Source organism: Vipera ursinii, assembly GCF_947247035.1.
Source record: "Vipera ursinii genome assembly, chromosome: 3".
Taxonomy (NCBI): Eukaryota; Metazoa; Chordata; class Lepidosauria; order Squamata; family Viperidae; genus Vipera; species Vipera ursinii.
The window spans coordinates 116,982,481-116,998,114 of NC_139516.1; the positions used below are offsets into that span (position 1 = coordinate 116,982,481).

At 42.5% G+C, this 15,634-nt stretch overlaps 1 protein-coding gene and 1 pseudogene across 6 annotated transcripts in view; one reads left to right on the top strand and one right to left on the bottom strand.

The window, feature by feature from the left end:
* Positions 1 to 15,634, top strand: part of LOC310637193 (myomegalin-like) — a 113,072-nt gene that overhangs the window by 79,663 nt on the left and 17,775 nt on the right. For all 5 annotated transcript variants that reach the window (XM_083357524.1, XM_083357525.1, XM_083357523.1 and 2 more), the window contains 7 exons: positions 2,610 to 2,964; positions 4,351 to 4,504; positions 6,323 to 6,439; positions 6,735 to 7,209; positions 7,712 to 7,947; positions 13,737 to 13,785; positions 14,832 to 15,052. In XM_083357524.1, the coding sequence (XP_083213650.1) occupies positions 2,610 to 2,964; positions 4,351 to 4,504; positions 6,323 to 6,439; positions 6,735 to 7,209; positions 7,712 to 7,947; positions 13,737 to 13,785; positions 14,832 to 15,052 (1,607 nt within the window). The remainder of the gene's footprint in view (positions 1 to 2,609; positions 2,965 to 4,350; positions 4,505 to 6,322; positions 6,440 to 6,734; positions 7,210 to 7,711; positions 7,948 to 13,736; positions 13,786 to 14,831; positions 15,053 to 15,634) is intronic.
* LOC310637222 (putative thiopurine S-methyltransferase) lies at positions 710 to 1,663 on the bottom strand (annotated as a pseudogene). The gene has a single exon. The product of its transcript is annotated as a putative thiopurine S-methyltransferase (transcript).

Consider the following 15,634-nt stretch of genomic DNA (forward strand, 5'->3'; position numbering starts at 1 on the left):
AAAAAAAACAGACCCAGGAAACTACAGACCAATCAGTCTAACATTAATACCTGGGAAGATCCTGGAAAAGATAATAAAAAACAGATCTGCAAACAACTAGAAGCAAACAAAGTTATAACTAACGGTAGTAGCCAGCATGGGTTTGTTAAAAACAGATCATACCAAACCAATCTTATTTCATTCTTTGATAAAGTGACTAAATTAATAGACCAGCGAAATGCTGTGGACATAGTATACTTAGATTTCAGTAAGTCATTTGACAAAGTAGACAACAACCTACTACTTGGTAAGCTAGAAAAATGTGGAATAGAAGGATTTGTAGCTGGCTGACAAACTGCACTCAGAAGTCATCCTCAATGATACTACATCCACATGGAGAGAAGTAAACAGTGGGGTACCACAAGGCTCCGTCCTAGGTCCAGTACTTTTCAATATCTTCATAAATGACTTAGATGAGGGAATAGAAGGGGAACTCATCAGATTTGCAGATGACACTAAAGTGGCAGGAATAGACAACCACCCAGAAGACAAGCTCAGGATCCAAAAAGATCTTGACGAACTTGAATAATGGGCCCCATCCAACAAAATTTTAATATGGAGAAAAGCAAAGTTTTACATTTAGGCAGGAAAAATCAAAGATACAAGTACAAATTAGGTGAGACCTGGCTCAAAAACAGTAACTGTGAGAGGGACCTTAGAGTCCTAGTGGATGATCACTTGACTATGAGCCAGCAATGTGCAGCAGGAGCCAAAAAGCCAATTACAACCCTGGGTTGTATAAACAGAGGCATAGAATCAATATCACACAAATTATTAAAGCAAATTATCCTCAGACATATTAGCAATAAAAGAAAATATCTTGAGAATGATTGATTATGAGAACAGTGAAGTGGTTCTCCACATCCATCCTCCGAGGGTTAGGTCTGGGAGTCATCTCGATTCTTTCAATACGATCAAGTATAAAACCTCCCATAAATAATCTAAGTCCTACTTATTATGTCACTCTTCCAAACCATAGACTTTTTCAAGACATTTTATATCACTTTTTTCTAAATAACTTTTCATATCTGAATCAGAAACAAAATGGTGGCCTTTTTGTTTCCTTGCACCATACAACAAAGTAATAGAAAAAAAAGCGACACATTCTGTTCATTAGTGATAGTATCAACTGAACATAGCATTCTCTCTCAGAAGGGTTAACAGACTAGAGATCCTCTGTTCCAAATCCCATCAAAATGACCAGTCACACAGCTGGTCAAATAGTAGAAATTGCAATGCAGACAAATATTTAGAGATGTGCATTTTAATAATTTAGCTCCAGAGATTTGTGGAATTATTTCTTCTGGAAATGAAAGATTTTGTTCTGTAAAAAAGTCCTTCAATGTACTTTCACTGATTTCCACAACAATCATATAGTGTCCCATGTCAGCTAACCATTTCATTTCAATAGCTTTCCCACAAAGTAGAAAAAAATATTCTTAATTCCTTTCTGCCATTGACAAAAATATCCAGGTATTTCTTCAGGAATTGATGTTCTTTTTTTTATAAAATCCAATATTGTTTCCCAGTAATGTAGCTGTTCTTTTTTGATCATCACTCAATCCCATTGTAATTTTGGATCATCACAATCTTCATTTCTAGAGGAGCTGGAGTAATTTTTCATGGTCCAGACAACCTGAGCGAAGAGTAAAGGCAGTGACGAGGCGCCAACGGGCATAGCGCTCAGCTCCTTGGTCCTCCGGAGACCATTTTCCTAATACTAGCAGACTCAGTAAGGTCTAGACTTTGACGTATGACCACAATTGAGCCCAAAATTGTTGCTAAGTGAGACATTCGTTCATTGGGTTTTCTCCATTTTACACCCTTTCTTGCCACTGCTGTTAAATTGAATTATTGGTGTTGTTAAGTTAGTAACATGGTTTACCCATTGTCTTTGCTTGTTAGGTCACAAAAGGTGATCACATGATATTGCAACCATCATAAATGTGAGTCAGTTGCCAGCTCTCTGAATTTTGATCACATGACCATGGGGATGCTGCAATGGTCATGTGAAAACTGGTTACGTCGCTTTTTCCAGTGATGTAACAATCACTAAATGAACTGTTGTAAGTTGAGGACTACCTGTATTAGGACATAGGAAATTCAGTAGCATGGTGCATATAATAGTTGCCTGGCTTATAGAAAACCACTTGTTTGCAATACGGGGAAATGGCTTTTCTTTTTGTTGTTTAATTACTATTTTTCTTTTCCCAATTTACCCACTTTTCAGCTGAGTTTTTCTTTTTAAATAAGTCCTTATTTTTTTAAGAATCATGTAAAAAAGTACATAGCTCAAGGAGATAAAAATAATAATTAAGAACAAATTAGCTTATTTCTGCCAGATTTCTAACTGATGACATTCTACATGCAGGCAACGTGCTACTGAACCTCTGTTCTTTTTTTTACTGAAACAAACTAAAGGGGCAATCTTCAAACTGATGGAGTCTCAAAATATTTGTTCTGTTATTAATGGCAGAGCGATAACTGAAGAAGTATCTGTAGACTGAATAACCACCAGGGGAGTGTTAAATAATATTTCATTCTCAATGTCAATCTCTGTGTTTCAACAGGAAGGCCCTGCTTAGTCTTTGTCTCGAGAATGCAGAACTCAAGGAACAAATTGGAGAAGCAAAGTTGTCAGAGGTTTGGGAGAAAGAGGATGAAAAGGAAGATAAAGAGGACTTGAGGAGGGATATCAAGAAACTGCAAGAGAAACTGCACACCTCAGAGATTATGATTGGCCTCCTTGAAGAACAATTGAATCTAAAAAACCACGGATGCAAAGGCACCACCATTCACCATATGACAGCTAGCACAGCTCTGATTAATGAGCAAGGGCAGTGCACTTGCCAAGCTCTCCATGACCATTCACCATTGTTGCACTGCCCACCCAATCAAATTATGGGCAGCCCAGAAGAAACCCAGGTATGATCAGGGTTTAAAGAAACTGATTAAACCAGCACCTGCCACCATTTATTAGTAATGCCTATTCACCTGTGGATCATACTGCCCTTTTGTCATCTATATTAGAAAAGTCTAAGCTTGGTCCTCTGTGAATTAGGTTCCAGCTGCTACTCATAGGCCAAAGCTGGGATTGCTGCTATCTTCTATCATAGAGAATTAAATTATGGTGGTGTGAGAAATCTCAAATAGTCGGTGAAAACTAATCATGCTCAATAGCCAGGAAATATGGTGGATTGTTGGAAAGGGGATTTGAGTAGTGAACAAAACCCACCTATGCTCATTTACCAAGTTCTACTTGCAAACAAACTAGTGCAAATTAAATGCAATATTCTTTTTATAAAAAATTAAAACAGCCGTGGCTGTTGCTTACTTTAGCCATGCCTGTTCTGTATCATAAACCCTCCTGAGAGAATATTTATTTTCTCATATTTAAGACCCCCTTCTCCCTGGCAGAGAGAATCTGTACAGTAAAATAATAAAAGGATTTAAAAAATATATAATTTAAAAGATGTAAGAGATGTTAAGAATCTCATAAGGTGGGAGGAAGGGCTATCAGGGCACCAACCAACCCCTCAGTTGCCATCTCAATTACACGCCCCAAACAAGGGCAAAGAGCCATGTTTCTATGGCTTTCCAGAAGGCTGAAAGAATGGGACCCACCTCACCTCTGGAGAAAGCATGTTCCACCAGGCAGAGGCAATGGCAGAAAAGGCTCCATTCCTAGATTCTGCCAGTCAAAATTCTTTGGCTGATGGGGGTCTGCAAAATACTATCCCTGCCTGACCAAGTGTGCAGCATACATTGTCCATCTGTCAGGCTGGTCCTGACTCAGATGTTTAGGAAAGAAAGATCCTCGACTCCATTTCTTGAAGTTAAAAGTTCTTTTACGAAAGTCAGGCATACAGAAAAAAGCAAAGCTGGATCTCAGTATTCCCACACAAAAGTTGCAATTTTCCCTTTCCACCTGGGCCTCTTGACCAGTCCATTAGTGTCCAATAGTATCTGTTTTTGATGTTTTGGGAACGGCTTTGAAGGTTGGTGCTTCTCTGGTGTTGTTTCACATACCATTCTCAGGCTTTGTCCTTGATCAGCTTGTCTAGTCCAGATCAAAACCTCTGTTTCCTGTCACTCTGTCATCTCCCTCCCTTTTTCCTGCTCAATCCCATGCCTTACTTCCCCAATTGTCTCCCCACCCTTGCATTTTATGGTTGAATGCCAGCGAAGCGAAAGATGCTGAAGATGGCAGGCCTGACACCATATATCTTCTAGGCCAAGTAATGCAAAGCCCACCCACATCTATCAGGCCATTTCTTTGGATGGATGAAGCACTCATGTTTCTTCTTGCAGGCTGAAGAATGCAGAGTATCAAGTGGTTTTGTCCAGAAGTCCAAACAAACCCAATGCAGGCAACAGTGTCACAAATTACAAGACAGACTCTTGGTGTCAGAAGCCATCATCCAGGCACAGATAGCCCAGCTCAAACAATTAAAAGCCCTACTCAGTGAGTAAAATTACCACCCAAAGTGATAAGCTGAATAGTTCTTCAATATTTTAATTACTTGGATGAAAATATGAAGGGATTGCTTATCAAATGTACAGTATGCATAGATGACATAAAATTAGGCTAAATAGTTAATACCTGGAAGAGACAAATGTTTTGAGAAATGGGCAAAAAATAACAGAATGACATTTAACAGAGATAAATTACAAAGTATCTGTACTGTTTGCTAGTTTGGGGGGAGGGGTGTTGTTTAGTATTAATATTTTAATTTTATTGTTGTTTTAGCTGCTTAGTCCCTCCTTAAACCAAAGGAATGTATTCTTGAGTTCCAAAGAGGGAGCCCATAACAAAGCTTTCTTGCCAGCTTCACATCCAGATTATTCTGGATCAAAGCTGTTGTACTTTAATTAATCTCTTGATAAGACCTCTATGGTCTAAATACGCAATTTCCTTAACATTAACAGATCTCTCCAGATAGTTTGAACTCGTAGAAAACACCTTTTATATAGAAATACCTTTATTGCATGTAGAATGGAATACAATAGGTGGTTGCATTCAGATGGTATTCATATAGCATTTCCAAGATATTCCCAAGATGTTCCCAAGGTTAGAAAATGGTGATATTCCCAAGATCTGCTATTGAGTTTGCTTGGTATCACATGTTTTGCTGGTAATGAGATTCTCTAGGGACAAAGGAGGAGGAAGTCCATCTCAGAAAGGGGAGGGGAAAAGGATATACATCATAGGGTAGGAGGGTCTGACTGCCCACATTGTGATTTCTCCACACAGCCATGTGGTGGCAGCACACAGATATTCCTCATTTTTAGTAAAGATTAAAAGAAACCCAGAAAATACAGGATTGTGACAGAAGTAAAAACCGTGTGTTGAAATAGATAAAAAGAGCTTTACAAAAGGAACTCCTGCAGAGTGAATGGAATTAAAAATAAACCCAGTGAAATTATTTAAGGGAGAAATTGAAATAAGAAAATGCTAAAAGGCATAGTTTAGCAATTTGTATCGAAATATCAATATATCAGAGTGAATTGAAATCAATATTACTTAGTATCCAAAAAAATAATAATAAATGCCATGAGAAGGTTGAAAAATGGCAAGGCTGTACATGGAAATTGTGTTAATATTCTATTGTGGTTGATAGCTTTAATGAATGAGATATTTTCCTGTTTCGGAGTTGACAAAACATGATATTTCAGCTAGGGATGTCCGAAATTTATAAAAAATTATATAATTAGATTCAATCCAAGTCTTTAAAAATATACTACTTTCATTTTAAACACAATATGCAATGTGGCCAAATAATTTCTAAACTTCAAAAAGTCCTGTGCTTGCACAGCAATAGGGGGATGTTTCAAGAGATCTTTCCTCCTTTCTGTAGAATTTTCTGGAATGGCAATTGTTTACATAACAGTGGGTCTTCATAGTAGATTAAACAAAGCTGAAAAACATAAATCAGCCACCTCATACATATAAGCACTTCACATAAAAAGTAGGAGAGGTTTCCAGACCACCTGTGTAGTTTCTTTATTGAACAGGCAGATATCTGTGGTAGCTAGTGGTTCTATCATGAATATCTTTTTGGATAATCTCACTAAATTTGCTATCATGGTAATTTTTTTAATGTACCTAATCATAAGTATGTGCACATGGAGTCTTCCAAACCTCATTTAACAATTCCTGTCTTTTGCTGGACTTTCCTACTAAGATTTAAACCAAACTAATAGTGTGCATGCAATATCTTGTGAGCATCTGGATTTCTGGCAGAAGATCAACGGAAAATAACTGAAGCATATATTGTGACAGGTGAACCTACGGTACAGCAGGATAACAAGCAGATGCAGGTGGATATTCAAGACCTGGGCTATGAAACCTGTGGGAGAAGTGAAAATGAGGCTGACAGGGAGGAGGCTACAAGCCCTGGTAATGTAAGATGTTCCTCTGGTTGCCATCCTTAATGTTTTCAATTGTTTGACTTATAAAGGACTCCTAAACAATCTTAAGCAAAGAGTTCTTAATATAAGAAGGTACAGAAAACATATTTCAAAGTTCCATTTTGGTCATCATTGTACATGCAAATTGTAGATATTTACAAACAAAAGAGATACAGAAAATTGGAATTTGCTGTGATTCAAACTCAATTAGCCTGGAAGCCTCGATTATTTGTTTAGTCCTAATTCTTAGTCTTTTGTTGTTGTTGTTGTTTTGTTTTACTCAGAATGCAGAGATCATGATGAGCAACTAAACTTTTGGAAGAAATCACTGGAGCCCCCTCTAAAGAGACTGGCAAAACAGAAAGCATTCCTGGGTGTCAGCCAATGTGATGATGCTCCAGTTCTCCGCCAGCATATTCAGGCCCTCCAGATGCAATTGCAAAGCTTCCACGAAGTTATTCAGAACTTACAAAGTTGTGTACACTCTGTATCCACTGCCAGCGACTATGGTTCTATGGGAGATCAGCCACTCCAATTGAAGCAAGGCTACACTCTGGGCAATTCACCTTCCCACAGTATGATTGATGAAGATGAAGGCTGGCAATCTGATAGCTTTGGAACTTTCTGCCCACCAAGTCTCCAGCCCAACAAAGATTTGGCCAGACTTATACAGAGAGTGTCCCTGTTGGAAGCTCATCTGAATGAGACTAAGCCAAAGGAATTTTTGCCAGAGGAATTGAAATGTACAGCCTCCTTGGGGTAGGACATTCCAGGGTGCAGGGATAAATATGATCAGCTAAGTCTGACAGAGCATTGGTGAAAGGTTTCTGCAAAATCAGAATGGCCAATAAAGCACCTACATTAAGAGGTTGGCTTTTACATATTCAAGCAGATGGTATGATCAAACTAAACATCACTGGGCAGTTTAAGTCTCTACTCTAGCTTCCTTTCTTCTGGTAACTCCAAACAATAGTTCCCTGCATGAGAACTACTGCAAGATAAGTACTAGATAAAATTAATATAAAACACTATGCTATGTAATATATGAATCATTTCTGAATTATCCACTCTCCGCTTAAGAATTTGTAAACTCACTCCAGAATGAGAAAGTGAATTCAGCCCCCTATGATGAATGTATGAGATACTTCAGGTATGGATGTCCTTCTGGTGAATGGGACAAAGTGTACAGAAAAATCCTTGTTTCTTACTTGTCCTGAAGTTGGATCATTTAATAACTTTGGTTTGCTCTCTTTTCCCCAAGGAAATATGACTCGTTAGTCCAAACTCAGGCTCGGGAGCTCTCCCATCTGCGCCAGCTGCTGCGAGAGGGACAAGGCGTGTCTCATATGCTAAACAAATTCTTCAAGGACACCATCAAATCCTTTGAAGAGCTTCTACGAGGCACTGACATTGACTACTACTTGGGTCAGAGCTTCCGTGAGCAACTTGCAGAAGGGAACCAACTGGCAGACCGATTGGCCAGAAAACTGAACCAGGGTGAGTTCAATAGGCACAGACAAAGTTTAAATCAGCTTTATTTTTGGGTTTTTGAAATACATTTCCCATAGATTTTTTCATCAGTACTTCTGCACTATAACATAAAGAGTACAGTTCCAAAAAGATGTACATCTTGTACATCTTGAAAAGTTGTCCACATCCTAGTTTGGTGATCTCTATCTTATGGAGGGATTTACTGAAAAACAGTATTTTTAAAATGCTACAGAAAGAAATTTAATGTCAGTGACAGATACCTCAGTAGAGATATTGAAAGATATATGGGGAACTTATTTCGCATTAGAGTTTAGGGCCTGATTAAACTCCATAAAACAAGGGTAGGAATTTCTGGCCTCAGCCCGGGATGTCAACTAAATGAGTGAGGGATGCTGACTATTTGAAGATGACGATACTTCACAACTATGAAACATGGAATTAAAACTAATGCTCTCTCTCTCTCACACACACACACACACGGTGTTATGTATTCACATATTATTAATGTTATAATAGATATTAACAGGGCTGAGGTAAAAGCCACGGCAGCTTTTGACAGCTGTCAAAAGCTGCCGGACAGAACTACGCAGGCGCCAACCGACTGACAGTTCTGCACGCGCTACCGATGACAGCTCCGAGCTGTCAAAACCAGCCGGCTCCAATTGGCGGAAGCGAACGGCGCGGGAACCCGGCTCAGCCCTGATTGGCTAACCTGTTGACAGCTGCCAGTATAAATAGGAGTCATGTTCTTCTGTTGTTTGCCTGGTTCGTAAATAAAGTTAAGTTCCTTAACTTTGCTGTCTCACCTGCTTCTTCACTAAAGCACTGGCGACGAAGGTGGGATGCCTGCTTGCATAGCTGAAGTCACCGCCTAAGGGGAGAAGAGATTTTTTCCCTTAGCCTGAGCTAGTCACTCGCTGAAGTCACTTGGGAGCCTATCCCACACACGCAAGCAGCTGCACCCTTGACTAGACAGACAGCATGACGAACCACGGCCACATTCGAGAGTTCAACACTCGCCACCCAGAATGCTGGGAATCTCATCTGGGCCAGGTAGAAGGATACCTGGTGGTAAAGAAGATTACAGACGACCGGGCGAAGGCAGCCGCCCTCCTCTGGCTCAGCGAGCCCGCTGTCTACGCCGCCGCTGTGGGACTCTTCAGTCCAGAACCTATCGCCACGATCTCCTACGCTGATCTCACCGAGGGGCTGAGTAAACACTTCATGCCCACGAAGTCAGAGCTCTTCTGGAGGGTAAATTTCGTCCGAAGAATACAGCTCCCTGACGAGCCCGCCAATGACTTCATAACCCGGGTCAGACACGCCGCACGGCGATGTCGGTTCCCGGACTTAGAGGACCGAATCCGGGACCAAATCGTCATTGGGCTTAAAGATGAGCGGCTGAGGAGAAAGCTGATCGCCAAGCCCGAACTGACACTGGCTGAAGTGGCGAGGGAAGTCATCGCCTACGAGGACAGCCACGGTGACAACCAACGTTCCCCTGACAGCGGGCCCAGCGGGTCTGTGCACCAGGAGGACGGCGGTTTCAGCGGTCCCGAAGAAGACGACGGCTCCATGGACATCGATGCTGTGCAGCGGCGGTTCGAAAGACTCAGGCTGCCACGCAACAGCAGAGGGGGCCCTGCCAACAACCAGAGGGGCGCTAACTACCAGCCAAACAGGGCCAAGTGTGCCAGTTGCGGCGGAAGCCACCCGAGAGCAACGTGCCGGTTCCGCAGTGCCAAGTGCCATGGATGCGGAAAGACAGGTCACCTCAAATCCGTCTGCCTTCAATTCGCGGACGTCTTTGACAGCTCACTTGGGAAATACACAGGGCCACCTGTATCATTAAAACTAAATCCTAATGTAATGCCTGTTAGAATCAAGGCGCGAAGAGTTCCCTTCGCCTTAAGAGAAAAAATAGAAACTGAACTAGACCAATTAACTAACTTAGGGGTCCTAGAACCAGTAGAAGGGGCAGAATGGGAGACACCCATAGTGACCCCAATTAAGCCAAATGGCCAAATTAGAATATGTGCTGACTATAAAGCGACCCTAAACCGCGCTTTAAACACCCATGCCTACCCGCTCCCGGCTGTCAAAGACATCCTCGCGGCCATTAAGTCAGGCGCCATTTTCGCCAAGTTAGACTTGGCGCAGGCGTATTTACAGCTGCCTGTCACCCCTGAAACCGCCTTAGCGCAGACAATAGTAACCCACAAAGGAGCTTTTAAAATTAACCACCTTCAATTCGGCATCTCTGCAGCCCCAGGGATCTTCCAAGAAATCATGGAAAAAACACTGAAAGGGATCCCTGGGGTCTGTCCGTATTTCGACGACATCTTAATTGCAGGGAAATCAGAAAACGACTTAGCTGACAAATTAACAAAGGTGCTCCTTAGATTCAGGGAGGCTGGCCTTAAACTAAGACGAGACAAATGCTCCATAGGGGTGCCCTCAACAGAGTTTTTAGGGTTTAAAATTGACGCAAAGGGAATTCACCCCACTGAAACAAAAATTAAAGCCATTAAAACAGCACCAACCCCTAAAAATAAACAGGAACTACAAGCCTTCCTAGGGTTGGTTAATTTTTATCATACCTTCCTGCCTCACAAAGCCTCCATCGCTGAACCCCTCCACAGGTTATTAGATAAAGGCAAACCCTGGAACTGGTCACCTCAGCACGATAAAAGTTTTAATCTCCTAAAAAACTTACTAACTAGCAATGCAACGGTAGCACTGTTCAACGAACAGCTACCCTTATGTCTGGCTTGCGATGCCTCTCCCTACGGCATCGGAGCAGTCCTAAGCCACTTAACTAACGAAGGAACGCAAACCCCTGTAGCGTTCTATTCCAGAACGCTGTCAAAACCTGAGCGCAATTACGCTCAGATTGATAAAGAGGCTTTAGCTATAGTGGCTAGCGTAAAAAAGTTTCATGACTACCTATACGGCCGACATTTCACCATTTTTATGGACCATAAGCCCCTATTAGGAATCTTTACAGTAAACAAACTAACGCCCCAAATATTATCTCCCCGCATCCTGAGATGGTCCACCTTTTTGTCAGCCTATTCATTCAATTTAGAATACAAACCAGGGAAAACCATGGGCCATGCTGACGGCCTGAGCAGACTGCCCCAACCAATAATCGACCCAGACCCAGCACCAGCTGGGAAGATACTGGCTATCTCAGATCTGCCTGAATGCCCTTTATCGGTTAAGGACATTTCTGCAGCCACTGTTGCAGACAAAACACTAGGCAGAGTCTTAGGCTATGTCACGTCTGGCTGGCAATCCACACCCCCAGACCCAGAATTCCAACCTTATATTTTAAAGCAAAAGGAATTATCCACCCATCAGGGATGTTTATTATGGGGCAGCAGGGTAATAATACCTGAAAAACACAGACTTAAGGTATTAGAAAGCCTCCATGAAGGTCACCCAGGGACCGTCAAAATGAAGGCTCTGGCCAGAAGCTATGTCTGGTGGCCAGGATTAGACAAGCAGATAGAAACGCATGTAGCCGGCTGCTATCCCTGCCAACTTGTCAGAGCAGCCCAGCCCCAGGCTCCCATACACAGATGGGAAACTACAAAGACACCCTGGTCACGTATCCACATAGACTATGCAGGTCCATTCCAGGGACAAACATTCCTAATAGTCGTGGATAGCTATTCGAGATGGCTGGAGGTGGCCCCAGTGACTAGCACGACTTCAGCAGCCACAATACAAGTTTTAAGGGGGTTGTTCGCAACACATGGGCTTCCGGATGTAATAGTCTCCGATAACGGCCCCCAATTTACTTCCTACGAATTCCAAAGTTTCACAACGGCGAACTCTATTAGGCACACCACCACGGCTCCTTTTCACCCATCCACGAACGGCTTGGCAGAGGTGATGGTGAAATCAACAAAAGAGGCACTGCGGAAAATCATCTCCGGCAACTGGCACCGCAGACTTGCTCAATTCCTTTTATCGCAACACACCACCCCATGCACAACTACAGGAAAGTCTCCAGCAGAGCTTCGCTGGGGCAAGAGACTAACTACCAGACTGGACCGTCTACATCCTGACAGATCCCATCCAGACCCAGAACTGCCCCTCCAGCACAGGACTCTCAGCACAGGGCAAGCTGTCTGGGCAAGGAACTACGGAGGGGGCAACAAATGGACACAGGGGGTTGTCATTGAACAAACTGGTCCCCTGTCATACATCATAGACACAGGACACAATTCCCACATCCGCAGACACATCGACCAACTTCGGCGTCGCAGCCCTCAAAATATAGGGGAAAGGGGGAACGACGAAATGCAGGCAGAAGCCCCGCCGCAAACACTATCACGCCAAACCCCCCCCCGATCAAAATGTACTACATCAAGACCCCGCTCCAAACAACGCTGAAACAACGGAGCCATGCCCCATGCCCCCTGAGCCAGATCTCGATACGCCTGGGGAAAGGGAACAACCAGCTGAGGCAACCCCCCGGCGCTCCGAAAGAATAAAAAGACCCCCCGCCTACTTGAAAGACTTCGAATGGGGAAACCCAAAAAAGAAACAGTTGGGGAAACATCAACTCAGTCAGAGGGAGGGGTAAGGGGTGTTATGTATTCACATATTATTAATGTTATAATAGATATTAACAGGGCTGAGGTAAAAGCCGCGGCAGCTTTTGACAGCTGTCAAAAGCTGCCGGACAGAACTACGCAGGCGCCAACCGACTGACAGTTCTGCACGCGCTACCGATGACAGCTCCGAGCTGTCAAAACCAGCCGGCTCCGATTGGCGGAAGCGAACGGCGCGGGAACCCGGCTCAGCCCTGATTGGCTAACCTGTTGACAGCTGCCAGTATAAATAGGAGTCATGTTCTTCTGTTGTTTGCCTGGTTCGTAAATAAAGTTAAGTTCCTTAACTTTGCTGTCTCGCCTGCTTCTTCGCTAAAGCACACACATACACACACACTCAGATACAAGGACATACACAGACACACAGACACACACACACCCCTCAATAATAGAGCAAAGTGGGAAATCCCATAAACACAAACACAACCTAACAATCTGGGAGTTACTTATCCACTTTTTCATTAGGTTAAGCCTAACAAAAGTATGTCCAAAGCAGCTAATGGAACCATAGGTCAAAGCAAGCTTACAATTAGGCTTTATAAGGTCGTAGTATGTCCAACATGAAAGGGACGTGGTGGCTCAGTAGGTTAGGACGCTGAGCTTGTCAATCAGAAGGTCGGCAGTTTAGCGGGTCGAATCCCGAGTGCCGCGTAACAGAGTGAGTGCCTGTTACTCGTCCCAGCTTCTGCCAACCTAGCAGTTCGAAAGCATGTAAAAATGCAAGTAGAAAAATAGGGAGCACTACGGTGGGAAGGTAACAGCGTTCTGTGCGCCTTTGGCGTCTAGTCATGCTGGCCACATGACCATGGAGATGTCCTCGGACAAGCGCTGGCTCTTCGGCTTTGAAACAGAGATGAGCACCGGCCCCTAGAGTTGGAAACGACTAGCATGCATGTGCGGGGGAACCTTTACCTTTATGTCCAACATAGATTATGGAGAAAACTATAGAATCATGGGCACACTATATGAGAAACTTAAAAATTAACAAGGAAGCTAGTTGGAAACATTGGAATGGAATATTTTTTATTCTGTAAGCTCCATGTTTCTCTGTTTTTAATTTTGCACTAAAAGAAGCATATGGGGAGGCTAAATTGCATACCAAGTGATCAGTAAGGTCCCGTGATAGAGAAGCTGTACAATCACTAACTTTTTAAAAAATTCTGTTTTTAGGAAATGATCTAAACATGGAGGACAAAACAGATCATGAATTGCTTATGAGGTAATTATTATGGATTGCTAAATGCGGGCTTATTTTGGAATTATCCAAATTACCTTCATTCATTTTTCTGTGTAGTTTGTATGAAGTCCATGAAGCTATATAGTTTGCCACTCGATAAGTATTCATTTGTATTTATTTATTTGTATTTATTCATTTGTATTTATTTATTTATTATCCTTTTGGCCAAGTTGTTTGCCTCAAGAAAAACTCCCTTTTCAAATTATCAAGTAACAGTTATCTTTCTACAGGGCACCTCAATTTATTGAATTCCTTGTGCTGGAATCTATTCCATACCAGTATAAAATCCTTTATAGCCACAACAACAACAACAACAACAACAAAAACAATAACAACAACAACAACAACAACAACAACAATAATAATAATAATAATAATAATAATAATAATAATAATAATAATAATAACAACAACAACTACTGAGCCTTGGTGGAGCAGTGGGCTAATGCCTCCTTAAGTAACACCAGCTGCCTGCAATTAGTGTAGGTTCAAGTCCCACCAGGCTCAAGGTTGACTCAGCCTTCCATCCTTCCGAGGTAGGTAAAATGAGGACCCAGATTGTTGGGGGCAATAAGCTGACTTTGTAAAAATGCCACTTGGGGGGGCCCAAAAGCCCTAATAAGCAGGCATATACATAGAATGAAGGCTATTGCTAAGCACATTGATTTGTGCTTCTTAGATTGTAAGCCGCCCTGAGTCTTTGGAGAAGGGCGGGATATAAATGGGATTTTTTTAAAAAAAATAACAATAATAATAATCCTACATACACCATCACATTTGCCTATCCCATGTCCTTGGGAAGAATTTGATAGGTGCACAAAAATGCCAAAAACAGTCTGAATATCTTGCTGACTGTGCAATGAACCCTAATATTCTTCATGGGATTATTTAGCTCACTTACAGATTGTGAGAGTTGATCAAAAATCACAGAATCAGAGGGGGGGGGAGAGACGGAGTACATATCCTAAAACTGAAAAAGTGGGCTGTATCACTATCTTTGGTAATCTTCAAGGTTTGCCTTTCCTCAGGATAAACAAGGAGCTCCAGAAAGAACAATCCATCAAGATTCTCCAAGCAAAACTGCCAGGGCGCTCAGTGACCCCTTCCAGTAGCCATATTACCTCTGAGTCACCCTGCTCCCATAGCAACATCTCCTTCCTCTCTGATGGCCCAGAGGTCTGCTCTGATGTGGATGCCTTTAGTGAAAATAATATAAGTGAAGGCCAAGTCTACAATGTTCTAAACAAAGGTATGAACTTAAGATCTGGGGGTATATAATCTGGTTTGGCACGTAAGAGAAACTGTAACCATTGCTGAAGGTTTTCAGTAAAAGATTTGCCCAGAATAGTATAAAGTCTCCTGCCTTGCGCAGGGGGTTGGACTAGAAGACCTCCAAGATTTCTCCCAGCCCTATGATTCTCATAAGCAGTAATTCTTTCTATCTCATTTACTTGATAAACCAGAGTAATCTAATTACTTATTACTATTTCCTTATCTACTTATCTTTGACTAGTAAAAGGACAACTTGCTGCAGTAAGCTTGCCATGGCCAGCTTGCCACCACCAGCTCGCCTCTGCCAATTCATTCCCACCAAGTTGCCACAATATAACGCTACAGGGACAACTCGCCACAGGTGGCTGGAGGAAGAGCTGGGCAGGTGGATGAGCAAGCAGGTGGGCAGAGCACATAGCACAGCGGCTGGGGATTTTGCATTTTCAAACCCCTTGCTGCCAGTGCCGCTGCGGTAGGCTCTGAGTGGAAGATGCTGGGGATACCAGTGGCAGTCGGGGCAGGTGGCCAGGAGGTGGCAGCAGCTGAATCTTCCCATTTT